The 16786-nt window shown below is 37.2% G+C and overlaps 1 protein-coding gene across 2 annotated transcripts in view; it reads right to left on the bottom strand.

Moving 5' to 3' along the window:
- Positions 1 to 2470: 2470 nt before the first annotated feature.
- Positions 2471 to 16786, bottom strand: part of LOC5577098 (pre-mRNA-splicing regulator female-lethal(2)D) — a 55734-nt gene continuing 41418 nt past the window's right edge. For both annotated transcript variants that reach the window (XM_021853966.1, XM_001663127.2), the window contains exons 3-5: positions 11532 to 11656; positions 11103 to 11436; positions 2471 to 3878 (exon numbers count right to left, since the gene is read on the bottom strand). In XM_021853966.1, coding sequence (XP_021709658.1) covers positions 3085 to 3878; positions 11103 to 11436; positions 11532 to 11656 — 1253 coding nt within the window. In that variant the 3' untranslated portion in view covers positions 2471 to 3084. The remainder of the gene's footprint in view (positions 3879 to 11102; positions 11437 to 11531; positions 11657 to 16786) is intronic.

Genomic DNA, 16786 nt, shown 5'->3' with positions numbered 1-16786 from the left:
GTCAATTCAGGAATCAACCATGTTTCACATAACGCAAAAATATCACAGTTAGTTTCTGATATTAATAAATTCAATGAGTTGATATTAGCCATAACACTCCTACAATTCCATTGTAATACTGAAACGTGATCAGTCAATTGATTTGCGTATCTAGCCATCGAAATCAATTAAAGATAAAATGGGCCACTGAACAGTCATCTGTTTACCAAAGTTAGCTATCATCGGTATACATCCAAACAATAAATCTTGAATAGGTTTTGGTGCTTTTAAAATATCCAAAACCCACTGAATAATAGTTGAAAGTTTAAAAAAACCAGTGAACATAGTATTTTCTTTCTGTGATTGAAATTTTGGTTCAGTTGAGGATGTATCACGATGAGCATTACCAGAAAGTAATGGGAAGCTTTTGTTGAATTCAACAGAATCTCGAGGAACAAGATTGTATTTTTCTGGAGTATGAACTTTCTCAATCCTAGCTACTTTTTGCTTGTTTTTTGACATAACAGAGGAGGGAATATGCTTTCTACCTCTTTTGCCCTTCTGCGATGGTAAGGAATCATATTCAGTATCTGAATCTGAGTCATCATCAGAATCTGATAGTTCCAAAAACATATTTGAAACTAAGGTTTTTTTTTACCAATTCCGCATAGGATCGCTTAGAACGTTCCTTGACATAGTACTTTAGCTTTGATGAGTAATTTTGAAATTTAGGGCAATCTTTTTTATCATGAGGATCTAGACCGCACAAAACACATTTCTCTACATTTTTCTGGCAAGCATCTTCTTCATGTTGGCCCTCACACTTGAGACATTTTGCTTTATTTGAACAAAAGCTTTTTGTATGTCCAAGCTGTTTACAATTTGTGCAACTCATAACCTTTGGAACATACAATCGAACACGTAAACGTAAGATTTTGTTCATGGTAACATAGTGTGGAAGCGCAGAACCTTCAAAAGTAATTCGAAATGATCCTGATGGTACATACTGTGAGTTAGATCCATTTTTAATTACCTTCTTCAGTTGTTGACAATCAATATTTTTTACTGGGGGTATATTTGGGTTTTTGAACACACCCACAGCTTCCTTAAAATCATTTGGAGACAGGTCACTGTCACTGGTAACTACACCATCGATTTCTACAACTCTTGCTGGAACATATACACGGTATTCTAGTCGAAAGCGATCATCATTGACAACAGCATTGGCCTCTTTGTAGTTTGTGAAAACCACCCTAAGTTTATCACGATTGACTTCAGTAATAAAAATCACTGAAGGATAATGTTTGATCAGATCACTAGTAACTTGTTTCACTCTTATCTTTTTGTTAACACGCCGAATGAAAATCAACCAACGTATCTCAACCAGGGATTGAATCCTGAGAAAATTGAGAGAATCTCTCACGTATCGCTCTCTGTAACTATCATAACATGCTGCACATTATGAGAGACTGTTTATCGTATACTGCTACAAGTTTGATCAGATTGGGGGGATAGTAGTGCATGATAAAACCCCTCTAAACATGCTCCAAGCCTGGGGGACACTATTGCTATTGAAAGTTCGTGGATTGTTTATCGTGCCAGTAAAGAAAAACACCTATCCCCAACGGTAAACAAGCGAGAAAAATGGATTTTATCATCGCTCTCTCGTTGGGGCTCTCGCTCGCTGCTTCCATTTATCAGACTTGTTACACCTTGCGATACAATGACGATCGTGAACCGCAACAGATGGGATGTTTTTCTTTGCTTGCTTTGATCGTGCTTCATTCTCAAATGAGAGCGAATTCTGCAACGCCTGATCTCAACGTATTCTCTGCAACCTGTAAAATTTTGCATCAAAATTCACCGCAGGCAGAAAAAGAAGAAAAGGGCTTAGATACCACTTTGCTTAAAATAGATGATAATAAATCTTCGAGCTGTTTAGTTATAAGTTTTTACTTATAAGTAAATGAAAAACCGATTTTTTTCGGTTTTGCATTTACTTCAAATAGATTTTTTACGAGTTCCGTAAGGTGAGAGTTGTCGATCTCGTATAGCGAGGTGACAATTCTCGTCTCGAGTGAATTGACTCGCCGAGTCAAATGGAGAGTCACTTCACTCGAGTTGAGTATTGTCACCTCGTCATACGAGACTGAGAATTCTCACATCACGCCACTCGTATAATAAACCCAAGAGACTGTAGAGACCTTCTATTGAAAAAAAAAGAGACTTGCATTAGAATAGAAACCACCTCGGCCTAAATATAAATCAGCTACCAGCCCTGTAATGTTCATTATATTTAACCTTAGAATTTGAGTTTGAATGGTCAGTTTCGAAGAAAATCCGATTGAGACGACAGACGAATTATGAATAATTTAATTCTATTTTTTCGAAATAATTTAAATTACACATTGTTGTTGGGTTTTCTCTGTGAACGTTTTTTTTCAGTTATTTTTTTACTTGCTTTACAGTATTAAAATTACACTTTCTTAGCTGTCTAAAAACGTTGATGGACAAACGAAATGAAACGAAACGAAAAAAAATCTTCCACTGTATTCGTTTACGATGTTGTTTGTTTCTGTGTTGTTTTGTTCACTAAGTTCTATTGCTAGTCCAAGGTTTCATTTTTTTTTTTGTGTCAAACCGTTTTTGATCGCAAGATGAAGACCGCCCAGCGATGACTGCTTTAGGTAGGTATATTCATAGGTATGTGTATGTGGGTGTGTATGTATGATTAGTTAGTCGCTCGCGTGTTGTTCTCTTCGGTTCCAATTCTCCCTAAACGTGTTGCCTTCAGAATGTACAATAATTATTATTGTAGCCTTAGCTTACCAAGAGTTCTAATTTCAATGTGTTTCTTGAGTGATTTTCTTCTTCACTTAGGTTTATTCATTTTCAGCTGTACTTAATCCTAGCCTGTTTCTGTTTTTTTTTCTTAAATTTCTTCAGGACAGCGTGCTTTAGATTAGTATAAAAACCTACTTCACGAAGAGTACGTCACCCCAAAAAAGAAGGAGTCTTCAGAGTTGTCGGTTTCACACTTCTGAGGTTCCCATTCCCTCTTTAATAGGAGAACGGAAACCCGATTATTTGTTTAAGGTGGGATATTCAGTTCGCACCGTTGGCTGCAAAACCTTCGGCAGCATCTTCGTCTTCCGCCGTTGGATCGGCCGACAGTACCGACGCCCGCCGCAGTTTCTTTACGCTTACTTTAGGTACGGTTTTACCCTTACCTGATCGGGTCATGCGTTTATTGCTGCTGGTGAGGATGTGTTCCTCTTCATGCTGTTCAATCTTACCATTGTTCGTGCCATCGTCGAGATGTCCACTGTCCTCCTCATCATCTCCCCCCGCAGCCCCTTCCTCATCTGGATCTTCCGCGTAGTTTCGCTTTTTACCACCAACTGTTTTAGCAGTCCTATTGTTTACTTTCTTACCATTATTACCAGTACTAGTAGTGTTACCGCTAAGTCTACTGCTGCTATTGTTGCCGCCGAGCGTTTGTTCTTGTTCATTAACTAACTCATCACCACCGTTCAACAACATTTCCGAATTGCTATTTGTATTGCCACCACAGTGCGTCCGATTCTGAAACACCAACATCGATTCTGTTTGATCACTTGAACTTTGCTTCAACTTATTACTCCCGTTCACTAGATAAACTGCCGACGAGGACGAGGACGAGGGATCGACGGCGGCGGCGTCCGTTTCCATCATGCGGGACGACGCCAGGCCGTCTTCACCGAGTGCACCCCCGTTGACGTAGGATCGCAGCTGGAGGACCTCCTTCTCGAGGACTTCCTTCTCGTCCTTTGTGTGTTTCAGCTCCTGTTGGAGGAACACGATTGTGCTCTGCATTCCCTCGACGTCTTCGTCCATCTCCTGCAGGAAGTCGTCCAATTCTGGGAAGGAAAAAAACGATTATTAGGGGTTTGTATGTCAGTAGGATTCTAAAGCGATAAACATTTTCTGTACATCCCGGTTTCTCAACGGATGGTCCATGGACCCCTAGGTCATTGCAATGTTTTTTTTTCAATACTAAACATTAATACCTGGAGGTATACCTGAGTTTATTGACACACTCAACTTGGGCGGATTTCCAGGAAGCTCAATTTTATTTTCAAACTCTGGACTGATACCATTCCAACCATTGCAACGGCAGAATTTTCTAAAAGTTTACAGATTCCATGCGAATTTCTTTTATTGTTTCAGATTTCAGTTTAATAGATTAACTGTATGTTCTTATCACTAAGTGGCGACTCGTACCTCACGTTCTATCTGATATACAACCCTTAAGGTGAAGATGATTCGAAGCCAAACTTCAAATTTTCAAGAGCACGGATCTGGAGAACCGGACATCTATTTGAGCTGAAAACATAATCGATTGGTCACCACCAGCTAGTGATCAATCGATTATCAGGGTGGCCACCAAATGTTTATTTTGAAATTCCCGCTTTTTTCCCGGTTTTCCCGGTATAATTTTCAGAATTTTCCCGGTTTTTAATTGAGGAGCCTGAACGTGACCCTTCGATCAGGTTTTCAATTGAATACACCAAAAATTTTATTTCAAACTTTTCAACGGTATGTTTCCGTCCAATAAGAAAAAAATAATATTCGTAGAAGAATGCCTTGTATGTTTTGGCTCTCGTACAATTGGTATGGAATGACAAATTGTTGAAAAAACTTAAAAAAAGTCAATGTCAAATTTGCTTTTTTTTCCCCAAAAATATTTTTCCACTCAAACACGTCGGAGACCCTAAAGAAAACAAAAGTGAAAGAATAATTCAAATCAGTCGTCCCGTTCTCAAGCCAACTCGTGACATACACACTTAAATTATTTTACGGATTCCTGTGAAATCTCAACAGCTGAACAGTTCGGTGAAATAAATTAACGGAGTACGGTAAATTTTTACAGTATTCGGTAAAAAATCACCGTAATCCGTTAAATTCCAACGAAAGACGGTGTTTTATTTCACCGAACTGTTCAGCTGTTGAGATTACGGTGAAATTCACAGTAGTGTGTTTAGTGTGTACAAACAGCATTCCATTACATGTCTAGATATGCCCTTTTTGTTCCCTATTACCCTATTTAAAGTATTTCAATTTTCAATCTTACTTTTTTTCTTCATACACACTTAAATTTTGTTCGCGAGCTCGGCATTTTTAAATGCTGAGTCAACTCGGCTTCTGCCCATTTTGCTGAAAACCCAACTAAAAAATAATTTTAACCGAGATTCGACAGCTCCTGAAACTGAAATCTCGGTTAGTTCTACATTTTACCCGTATCTCGGCAATATTGTAAGCCGAGCACCAACGTTAACAACGTTTTCACCGAACTCAGTTGGCTCGAATGCTGATATATCGGTTTCCATCTAAGTTTACCGAGATTCTCAGTATTTTGTTTTACCATCTGCCATCTTGTTTTCATTTACATTCGGAAAAGTGCATCGGTTTTGTGCAAACGTAGAAAAGTAGTGAAAATATCGTGGAAAAGTTTCTACAATTAACCAAATGCCTGAAATTATAAGTCTGGAGGAAGTTAGATTGTACGAACTCTTCTGTAAATATGCTCAAAGTTGTTGTTTTTTTTATGTAATTTAGTATACAGAGTCGTTCGTTTTCTGCCGGGAAGTAATTATGGAATAATTAGTCGAATTTTAAGGACATGTCGATAATTATTTTCAATTATGATTTATGGGCAGCCCAAAGATAGCATTGCTTAAAAACACAAATGTAAACTAAATAAATTAAGAATATATTCTGCGGCCAAAAGTGCCTCAATAAAGATTGTTGTTCATTTTTACTGAGATTTCAGTTTGTGAGATGCCGAGATTCTCAGTTTAACACGGTAGCTTTCACAGAAACCGAGTTAATCAGCTAAAACTATTAAAATGAGATGACTGCCGAGCGCTCGGCTGTGCGGATCTCGGTTTCCGAAAGCCGAGTTTCGGCATTTTATTCTAAGTGCGTAAAAATGAAGAGTTCACTAAAGCTAATAAGTTTAAGATGAGGATGAAACAAAGCCACACTAAACTAAAGTAACTAAAGAAAATAATTAATCCAATATGTTACTTTATGCAAGAAATTTTAATATCTGATTCAAAACTTTGTGCCAAATAAGATAAAGAAAAAAAATAAGCCCTGATAGTAAGAGATAAAAAAAAATATTCCAAAACATTACCAATTAACTTGAGTGTAGCAAACTAGACTGTTTCAACAAGAAAATTTAAAAGTTATTTGTCCAAGATGATGCTTAATGGCAATATGATCAACCATATCAACTTTCTACAACTTATTTTTGATGATTTATAGATTTATAGCTTGAAGATGTTCTTTCAAAATAATTTTCCCGGTGACCATCTCAAATTCCCGGTTTTTCCCGTCATTTTCCCGATGGATTCAAATTCCCGTCTTTTTCCCGCTTTTCCCGTTTTTCCCGGTTCGGTGGCCACCCTGGATTAAGTTTTCAGCCTGAACGGATGTTCGGTTCTCCAGATTCGTGCTCTTGAAAATTTGAGGTTTGGCTTTGATTCATCTTCAAATTAAAATGACTAATTTTGCATACTTAGATTATGAAGCGATAAATTATGTTGCATAAATTCATGAACAGGTGGATTTGGCGTTATGGAATAGCCACTGATATCACTATTGATGAATTATTATCGTCAAACAATGTTCAAGCATTCATTATAGAAGCGTGTTTTTGTACAGAAATAGTTGACGAACGTTGTGTAAAAAAAAAACAGTGTCAACGGTTGATAAATGGAAACATGTATAGTTTAATTGTTGGAATTTCCAATTTAATTTCTGAAATGATTTCTAGCAAAATTGGTACCTGTTCCTGGACGTCCTGGACAAGTTTTTGAAAGACTCTTTGAAATTTGTTGGTTGTTCTACCTAATGTTTATCTTCCGGAGTGCTAATGATGTTCTTCCAGAAGGCAGGTTTAATATTCCTTCTACAGCCTTTGATAACTGCAGAAAGTTCACTACTAATTTATTCAGCAGGTTTGTCTGACATTGATCTTGGTTTTCATCGAAATTTATTAAAATATTTCGTTCAAAAAATTCATCCCTTATGGACCGATGCACGAGTTCACTATATGACATTTGAGCGGTGCCGTGTTATTTACGTGATCATGGGAACGAGTGAATTCGGCACCGCTCAAACGTCAAATTAGTGAACTCTTGCATTGGTCCATACGCTTTCCAAGTTTTGACAGAATCTTCTTCATCTGAATTCATCCAAAAAGTTAGCCGGGAGTCCCTATTTTTCTTTAGTCAAGAATCTTGACATTTCGAAATCACAGTATAGTTGTCTTTATAATAACAAAATATCTATTACTTGCTGTTTGTATTTGGAAAGCTAACCCAGCCTGAAAATTCGTTATCATCTGATCACGAAAAAAGTGAATTTAATGACCATTTTTCAAAAAAAAATTACTACAGTTAACTCTCCCTTACTCGATATTCCGTATCTCGATATCGAGTTAGAGAACCATAGTAAAAGTTGGTTTTCATGGCTAACTCGATGGTCCCTTGGAACGCAGTTGCACTGCTTTTGTGTTCTGTAATTCGATATCTCCTTAACTCGATGGTCCCTTCAATATCGAGTAAGGGAGAGATGACTGTAGTGACTTTTTAGTGATCTGGTCAAAAAAGTGACCAAGTCACTAAAAATGACTTGCTATCAGCCCTGCATATTCTTAATGCAGCATGATTGTAGGGATTCCATATTCTAAAGGACAGCTTCGTCGCACACGACAGAATAAAGCAGCTTCCGAGAGAACTTTTGACGAAATCTGTCGAAAAGTCTGTTGTTTTTTTTGCAGAATCTTCATAATAATCTGACCTAGGGTAGAAGCACCGGTTTTGGCCTTACGCCAGTTGTAGCCATAGTGGTTTATACACCGTTTTACATAGCTAATCAGCATGAAACCTTTTGTGTTTAGTAGATCACATTCACATGATAGAGCTACATTCATTTTACTGTCCAAATTGATTCAAAACATAAGAAAAACAATTCATTTTCCTTATAATTTTAACTCCCATACACCCAATTTGGCCAGGGTACTCCTAATTTGGCCACTCTCATAAGAAATCAATGTGATCGGCCAATTTAGGAACCGAAAGTCTCTGGCCAAAACTGGTTCTGGTGGCCCATACTGACCAACGATATTTTCGACGCGAAACGATGGTTTTAGCTCAGTTTCGATATTTACACACATAATATGGTTTGAAAGCTTGCATTTGACATATTTGTAGTATAAATACGGCTTCCCATATAATTTATATTGACATTTTCTTTTAGACTGGCCAAAACCGGTGCTTTTACCCTACAAGATTTTTTTTGTATGGTATTCAGTTGGAGCTGCCTGACAGCTTAACTTATCAAGGCTGAACCCTCGGTCTGGCTTTTGCCAAGTTTCCCCTCTACCAGGACCAATACTCAGACGGACTAGGCTATGGTGCCCACATGAACAATGTTTTTTTATTAGTATTGTGACGTGGTAGTTTTTAAAAAATACCCATATACTCTTGCTTCTGCGAAAAGGAAGCATTGTGAAAATCAGCAGCTCCATCAGAATTTTTAAAATAGTAGTGTAGTAGTGTCATTTTCGATCTAAATATCATTTTCAGTTATCTAAAATCGTTCTAAACACGTTTTGGGCAATGATTTATTTTTATTCGCGAATGAATTTTGGTTTATGATTTTTATAATTTTTATTTTTAAACATCCCTATCCTTTTTTATTTTTTCTTGAAGGCTCTTCTAGTTACTGATTTTTAGCAATAATAACAATTCAAGTTTTTACGGTACTTTTAAAAATAATAATTTTTTTTAATTTTCCGTGTAATTAACGGAAAAATAGGTTTGAAATTATTTTAATGCCACCATGCTCTTCTTCTTAATAGGTTGATCGTAGAAAAATATAAAAGGTACGATTTTTTGTATTACACGCTAAATGAACCCCAGGCTTTTGTAGGTTATATAAGAATACAATTTTTCAAACAATTTTCAAAAATACAAAAAAGTTTCAAAAGTCATAAAAAACTTTTCTTATATGCGTGTTATGAGTTAACGTTTAAGCCAAAAATAAAATCATTTTGATTTCCGAGCTACGAAAAATTACACAAAATTCCAAATTGTACCACGTCTAAAGGCGGGGTTGGGTATTAGAGGGTTAAAAATGTTCCGTTCATTTTTTCTTTATGATTCCAACCAGGAATTTATCTAAGAATACATTCAGAAATTACTTTAAAAAAATCTGAAAAGTATTCAGCAATATCTCAAGAAATTTCTGTATTTTTTTGCGAGGAGTCCGTCTGGCTCTCTCTGACAAGTGAAGAACTAGCCGGATGTGTTAAAATTCACATAAATAAAGACAAAGAAAAAATTTCTGTAAAAATTCTAGGTGAACTCCTACAAGGATCTCCGTAAGAACTCTTGGAATCCTGAGGAAGTGTTGCGAGGATTCTCTGGATAAATTGGTAAGATAATTATTCGAAAAATGACCAATCGAATGCCTGCCGAATATTTTGAAGGAATTCCATGACAAATATCATTGTGGAATTCCTTAAAGAGATCTTCATCGATTTCGTAAAATAATCCCTGGAGAAAGTTTTGGTTCGTTTGCTGGGGGAAACAATTGATTTTTTTTTCAATGATTTCGTATCGTATGAAAATTACTTTAAGAATAATTCGAAAAATCGGCATAGGAACTTCTGGAGAAATTCTTTTAGGGTTTCCTGATGAAATCCCTTAACGAATTTCTTTAAAAACTCTGGAACCTTTGTGGATTTTAAAGGAAGTACTCCTGTAATAATTTTCGAAATTTTAAAAATCCAATCTCCCATATGCTTCTTACCATCCTTACCACAAAAATAGTGTTTTGTGATTTTTTTCGATGGCCCAAAGACAATGGTAGGTTTATATGGAAATTACTAAGGAGAAATTTTGAGAAATGGTCCAAACACGCTAGTACTATAATGTAAGTATCATCTCATATTGAAACCTCATTCTTCAAACCTTAATGAAGGATGTTGCTGAAGAAACAAATCTCTTTTGAGCTAATTTTGTTTGGAATTTTTGTACATGTTTGCAAGGCTATAATCCCATATTAAGCTAAATAATAGCAAATACCATGTGCACTCATATATATCTCTTCTCCTATTCGTCGGATTGAATTTCTCTCTTCAGCCAATTTCTTCATTATTGTTTGACGAATTAGTTTTTACTATGGGATAATAAGTTTGTACTTACATTACAGTACTAGAGTGTTTGGAACATATCTTAAAATTTATCCATGGTAATTTCCCTATAAACCTACATTGTCTTTGGGCCACATTTAAATCATCACCTGAAAATTACACATTTTTATGGGACATATGAGAGATTGGATTCTCGAACACTTTTAAATTTTGAACCGGTCTTATCTCTCATATCTTCTCTGCACTATTTCTGATGAAAACAGAGTTCTGCCAAATGTTTAATGATATCGGTAGTTATTGAAATGTGGCTTAAAGACTGAAGATTATGGTACATATTATTTAAATAATAAAAAAGTGTTAGAAATTATGAATAACAGCACCGAGTAAAAAAAACTAACGATCAGAAGCTGTTTAGAAAAAAAATGCGTAAAAGAGGTCTATTGCAGTGTTGATAGAATCACACTCAAATCTCAATCAATACGCTCTCCCGTGAGAGTAAACTCATTAGAGATCTGCCTCGCAAATCTCACGCTTGAGATATTTATGTAAAATCACTCAAGCAACTCAAACCGTAAAAAATGATTCAATCGCAAAACCCGTCAAAAACTCGTGAAAACCGAATGTTGTTGTTTACGTTAGAAATGTCAACCAACTCATCTATGATTTTTTGACTGCTGAGTTACGTGATTGACAACTCACGCATGAAAAATCTCAAGCATAAGTTATGAGAAATTGAGTTTTTCACAACACTGGTCTAGTGTAGAGTCTTTTCAAGCATCCTAAATATTTCTTTAGAGAATTCAATAAGACTTCTGTTTAGCATTTTTTTGCCAGAATCCCACATGGATTTGAGAGATCCACCGGAAGAACTCGTCTAAGTTGATTGAATCTGGTGCATGCTTTCGAGCCAACTTACCCAGCTGTGACTTCTTGACCTCCTCGTTGTAGCTCTTCTGCAGGGCCAGTTCGCCCTCGAGCTTGGCCAGCCGTCCGTTCGAGGTCATCTTGCCGAGTTCTTCGTTCTCCTGGTAGAGCAGCCTGCACTTGGCCATCAGCCGTTTGCCCGTGTTGGAATCCGGCGTGAACTTCCACGCCGACAGTTCGTTCTGTGTCTCCTCCAGCTTGGCCTTGGTCTGCTGGAGTTCGTTTTTGAGCTTCTGAAAGAGTATATTGACGGCCGGGTCGAGCAAGGCGGATCGGAGCGCAGCTTGAGCCGGGGCCTGGGCAGTCTTGAGCTCGGCGATTTGACTCTGTGGAAGAAACAGGCAGAACAAAACTTACGTAGAACTTTATCCGAAACTAGAGGGCTTATATGGCATAGAAGATATATTTCTACAAAACTTACGGCAAAGTCCTGCATTTCTTGTTCCTTGACGGCGAGCCGTCGGGCGAGGATACGTTCACGGCGTTGAGATTCGGCATACTGTTGCTTGAGTTTGCTCTCCGAATCCTTGAGTGATTGAACTTCTTCTGTAAAGGGGTTGGAGAAAGGCAGATTCATTAGTTAGTGGTTATGTGTTGATTTGAGGTGAACAATTACTATTGCCTATCTAATCAGAAGAAACGAACGGAGGAGGTTGGATGATTGTCAGGGTGAAGGATTTTAGACTAAATTGTGGCGCAAACTCATGTAGTAATTTAAAAACGCAATTTAATACTGCGATGTATCAGAAACGATGACCAGCAATGTACCATGTTCTACTTATAAGGGACATGTTTTGGGTTAAACATCTATAAAGTAACAGTCAGGTCTTGTAATTCAGTTTTCATATAACAATGTAGTTCAAAGTGTAAACAATCAGCGGCAAATTGAAATGCTTCAAGGTAACATAATTTGATTATACAGTCAAACCTCCATGAGTCGATATTGAAGGGACCATCGACTCATGGAAATATCGAGTCATGGAACAGCTATTCTTTGAAAAGCTGTTTGAAAGGACCATCATAGTAACCATGATTTTATGTTCTTAGTATGATTCCATGAGTCGATATCGAGTAATGGAACATCGACACATGGAGAGTTGACTGTATTATCAGATTTTCCTACATCCCAGAGCGTCTAAACCAGTGGTTCCCAACCTTTTTGAAGCTGCGACCCCCCTTAGAGTTCTACAAACATCTCACGGACCCCTAAAATTTAATGATCTTGAAATCATTGTTAATGGAAATCTGTAGAAGATCACACGATGATTCAACAGATGTCCTATGCATGCACAGTTTAAAAATGAACAAGAACTTCCTTAAAGACACTTAGGCAGCTTTAAGGTGATTATAGAACGAAGCCACACCTCAAATTTTCAAGAGCACTAGACTTGAGAACCAAACAGCACTCCGCGTTAAAAATCTATCCCATTGGTCACTAGCTACCAGCAGGCAAGTAAGTTGATTGGTTTTCAACGCGAAATGTTGTCAGATACTCTCATCTTGTGCACTTGAAAATTCAAAGTTTGGCTTCGTTTTATAATCACCTTAAGACACTTTTTTAGGTAAAGTTGACTGATCTCGAATAGATAAAAATATGCGCTTTACAAGAGAATTTTCTGCAAAATATTCAGAATAAAATGTCTGAGCAGGGAAGTAATGATGCGTTAATCCTGGTCACGGCACTGAATCAATTAAAATCAATCCTTCATAACTCGATACTGAAGGTACCATCGGTAGAGTGTTAGAACACAAAACCAGTGCATATGCAGGGACCATCAATGTAGCCAAGAAAACTGACTTTTACTATGGCTCTCTAAATCGATACCGATTAAGAAAGAGTTGACTGTATACTGCCAAAATGAGTCAAGGTGCCAGGAATAAAATACGCTTCCTTACTAGAAGAAAAAAAAATCTAACAAAAATACCGCCACCAATTCGTAAACAGTTTCTCAGGAGTTAACTGAAGATATTCTCAAAACTCTCACAGATTTCACCAAAAATCAAGAAAATCTTTTCAATCAAAGTTCCAGATATTGCCAGGTATTCATCAAAAATCACCTCTGGAAACATCTGAATATTTGAAAGGACTTAATAATAAGTTTCTTAAGAGCCAATTATTCGGTGTTGTGAGGAATTCGTATATACATTTCATCAGGAACTATCCGATAATGTTGTCGGATATCGGTTAAGAAGTTTTGCAAAAATCACTACGTCGTTATCAGTCAAAAATCTCGTAAAACATCCTGATGATGAGTGTTAGCAGGGTAACATTTCGTATTGTTTTCAATCCGTCAATTATCACCAGGATCCCGAGATTATCTTTTAGATCTCGATAGGAAGCCAAGGACATTTAAAAAATAAATAAATATGACTACCTCCAGCAACCATATCAGGACGATATTTTATCAGTTTTTGTATGGATCTTAGGCATATATTTTATCAGTATTTATATGGTTAATAGTGAGTTTTAAAAGTGAGTTACAATTTAAAAATATTTGATATATAAAAAATCTACAGTAATAGTTCTCACTTGAATAACAAAAGATAGGTTTGATATTACTGACATTTAAACATCCACTTAGAAAAAAAAAACCTTATTGTCAATGACTTCGCGGACCCCCTGAGAAGTCATCACGGACCCCTGGGGGTCCGCGGACCACCGGTTGAGAAACCCTGGTCTAAACTCTTAGTGTTCCTAGATCCAGTGTTGACAATTTGCTGGTCAACTCTTGTTTCATGAAAGTAATTTCACGGACGCTACTGATGATTCGTAGCTTGTCAAAAGTATTCAAAAGTTTCAATTGTTTAGTATGGGAAAGAGTATTGAACGCATTCATATGTAACAGAATGAATTGATCATAGAGAACACCTTGATATAAGAAAGTTAGAGAAACACCTTGATAGGTATTCTGTAGAATTCGAAATACATTTGAAACAGGGCGTGAAAAAACCTCAACGACACAGTATTTGGTCCTTTGATCGCGTCGCTTGCTTTTTGGAGGCAAGTGATGATTGAGCAATACCGCGAATCTGGTTACGCGTGAATGTATACCATGGATCGCACCATCAAATCAAATGTCAACTCCCAGATCTCTAACCTACAATATTTCCCATGAAAACTGTGGAGATGCAGAGATATACTCGGTCTCTAGTAGTAATGGTTATCTACCTAACATTCCTTCTCTTGCCCGTTGATAGTAAAGACGTGATCGCCGTTGATTTTTAATTCTTTTAAGAATATACTGTGTATTCATCCTTATTTTTTTTGCAAACTGTAAACAAACGGCAGCATACTTCAGGGATTCACGAAATCTTTCCATATATTTCTTCAATTTTTCCATATATTTTTCAATTTTATCGTCCAGATGACGGGGTTGGTGGTCTGATGGCTACCGCTTCTGCTTCATATGCAGAAGGTCATGGGTTCAATCCCAGGCCCGTCCCTTTCCTCGTACTTTGTAGTTGTATATCTCTCACTTGCTTCTATCTTCCATTCTTAATATATCACACTCAAACTATTCGTTCATAGCAAACGCTAGAACCAGAGACGGACAAGAAACCGTTTCCCTAACGCTTCCTACTTCCACGCGCACGCCTTTCTTACGCCTGATACATAGGCAGTCTGCTAACCACAAAAGCAAACCTCTCTGCCATGCCTTTCCCCCAATCCATACACTCCCGCATGAACTGACGTGGATGCAGTGGAATATACGGTCTACGTGGGAGTCAGTTCAATGCATCATCAATTCCTCCCCCTTCCCCTCATTGGTCTGCATTCTGACGTGGCAGGTGCCATTGTTGCCTAAAAATAGAAGATCACCAGCACTTATACACTGAGGATGCCTGTTAGTCCCAAGCAGTCATTCGGTTGGTTCCTTGTGTAAGTGCAGCTGATCTGGCGATACTGGAGTGCATCCACGGGCGGCCAATCAAGCTCAAGCTCAAGCTCAAGCTGTAAGTTATTTTATCGTCCAGAAAGTCGCTGAACAAAATGATTTATAGCAATGAATATTCATTACTATCATTTTAGCAAAAAATCCTGATAAAAAAACGAGTCAAAGGAAATGACAGCATCAAAACTGCGCAACACTGTGCATTGAACCTGGCTGTCAGCTTGGGCCTTCGGCTTCAGATAGAACAAGCTGAGATGTGGCCTTTTGAAAATCATCCAAAATTGATGATGAAAGAAGAAAATTGAAGTGTAGAAGAGTGTTAAGTGGTAAAGTACAAGGAAATCTCTACAGCTGAAGAAGATTCGTGCGGTCAATTCAATATATAATTTATTAATTCCCTCGTCATTCATGAACATAGGGTATGTTCTACGCGAGTTTGTCGTCAAGAAAATATTGGTTCAATTGAAATAATATTGCAATTGAACGTTATTTTTCATGCAATTGTAACCAAATCGTGTTTTTGTTGATAATTAGTGAAGTGCAGACAGGCTGACGCAGGTATTATTAGGTAGTGTGATACAAAATACATCAGTCTACAGGAACCCGACGGAAAATATGATAATGTACACCGTTGCGACAAGCGCTGTGTAAAATAATACAAAGCGTAGTCGCTCCGTAGCAATTTCAGAGGAAAATGTTCTACGGAGAAGTTGTAGCGGGGCGTTTAAGCTACAAGAAAAAATATACACTGAAAAAATATTTTATTTTTATCACGAAAAAAAAACTATATCTTAAATTACACAAAACCTCCATTTTCATTACCATATAATAATGATTGGAAAGAGATGTTAAACATAAGCATAAGCATTGATGATCGTATAAGTCGTAGTTGCTACTCCGTGATTAACCAGAATACTCGAAGTTGCACAAGGAACCAAGAGATGTAGCTTGGGAGTAGGTAGTTTTCCATCTTCAATGGACACTTCCGAGAACTCCAAACACCAAAAAGTCAAGAATAAACATATCTCTGGAAACTAATCAGAGTTGAAAATCGTTGAAAATATGACTTACAATTGCACTGAATAGCAACGCAAAAAGCGCAAGAGGCGGAGCCTGTTTGCAACATATATATGTTATGTTATAGAGAAAATGCATATTTGTTGCAAAATACTTAAGAGAAAAAATATTAAAACAAAAATGTAAATGAGAATCGAACTCTCGATTACTAGATCATAAATCTTCTCCTCTACTCACTACTCCACGAGCACTTCGAAAAACTGCCTCACCAATGCATTATATAAGCGACCACATTGCTTTGTTGCTTATTACTTCACTACACTCTTCGGAATACAAGTTCATTACTGGCAAAATATGGATACGCCCCACAGAGCTAAAGTATTTGTAAAAACTTTTGCGCAACTTATGAGAAACACCATGTAAACAAACAAACTGTTGCTAGAACATGTTTTCATTGTTACATGATACGTGAGGTGCAACTTAACTATACTGCAACTTGATTGAAACAAACAAAATTATAGCTGTCAAACACGTAGTTTCACGCAACTGTGATGAATCTTATTGAGTTGTGGGTAATGAAACGCAGCTTGCATGCAATGAAGTTATGTTGCGGATGCTCTTAATGAAAGTATATTGAAACATAACATTAGAATTGGCATTTTTAGAGAAGTTGCAAGAGTTTGTTGTAAAACTTATAGAACACATATTGATTAACTTCACTTCAAGGATGCTTGCAGAGGACATTTGCAACAAATCCCATCGTTTC

Source organism: Aedes aegypti, chromosome 3 (genome assembly GCF_002204515.2).
Source record: "Aedes aegypti strain LVP_AGWG chromosome 3, AaegL5.0 Primary Assembly, whole genome shotgun sequence".
NCBI lineage: Eukaryota > Metazoa > Arthropoda > Insecta > Diptera > Culicidae > Aedes > Aedes aegypti.
This window is presented reverse-complemented; position numbering and strand designations above follow the sequence as displayed.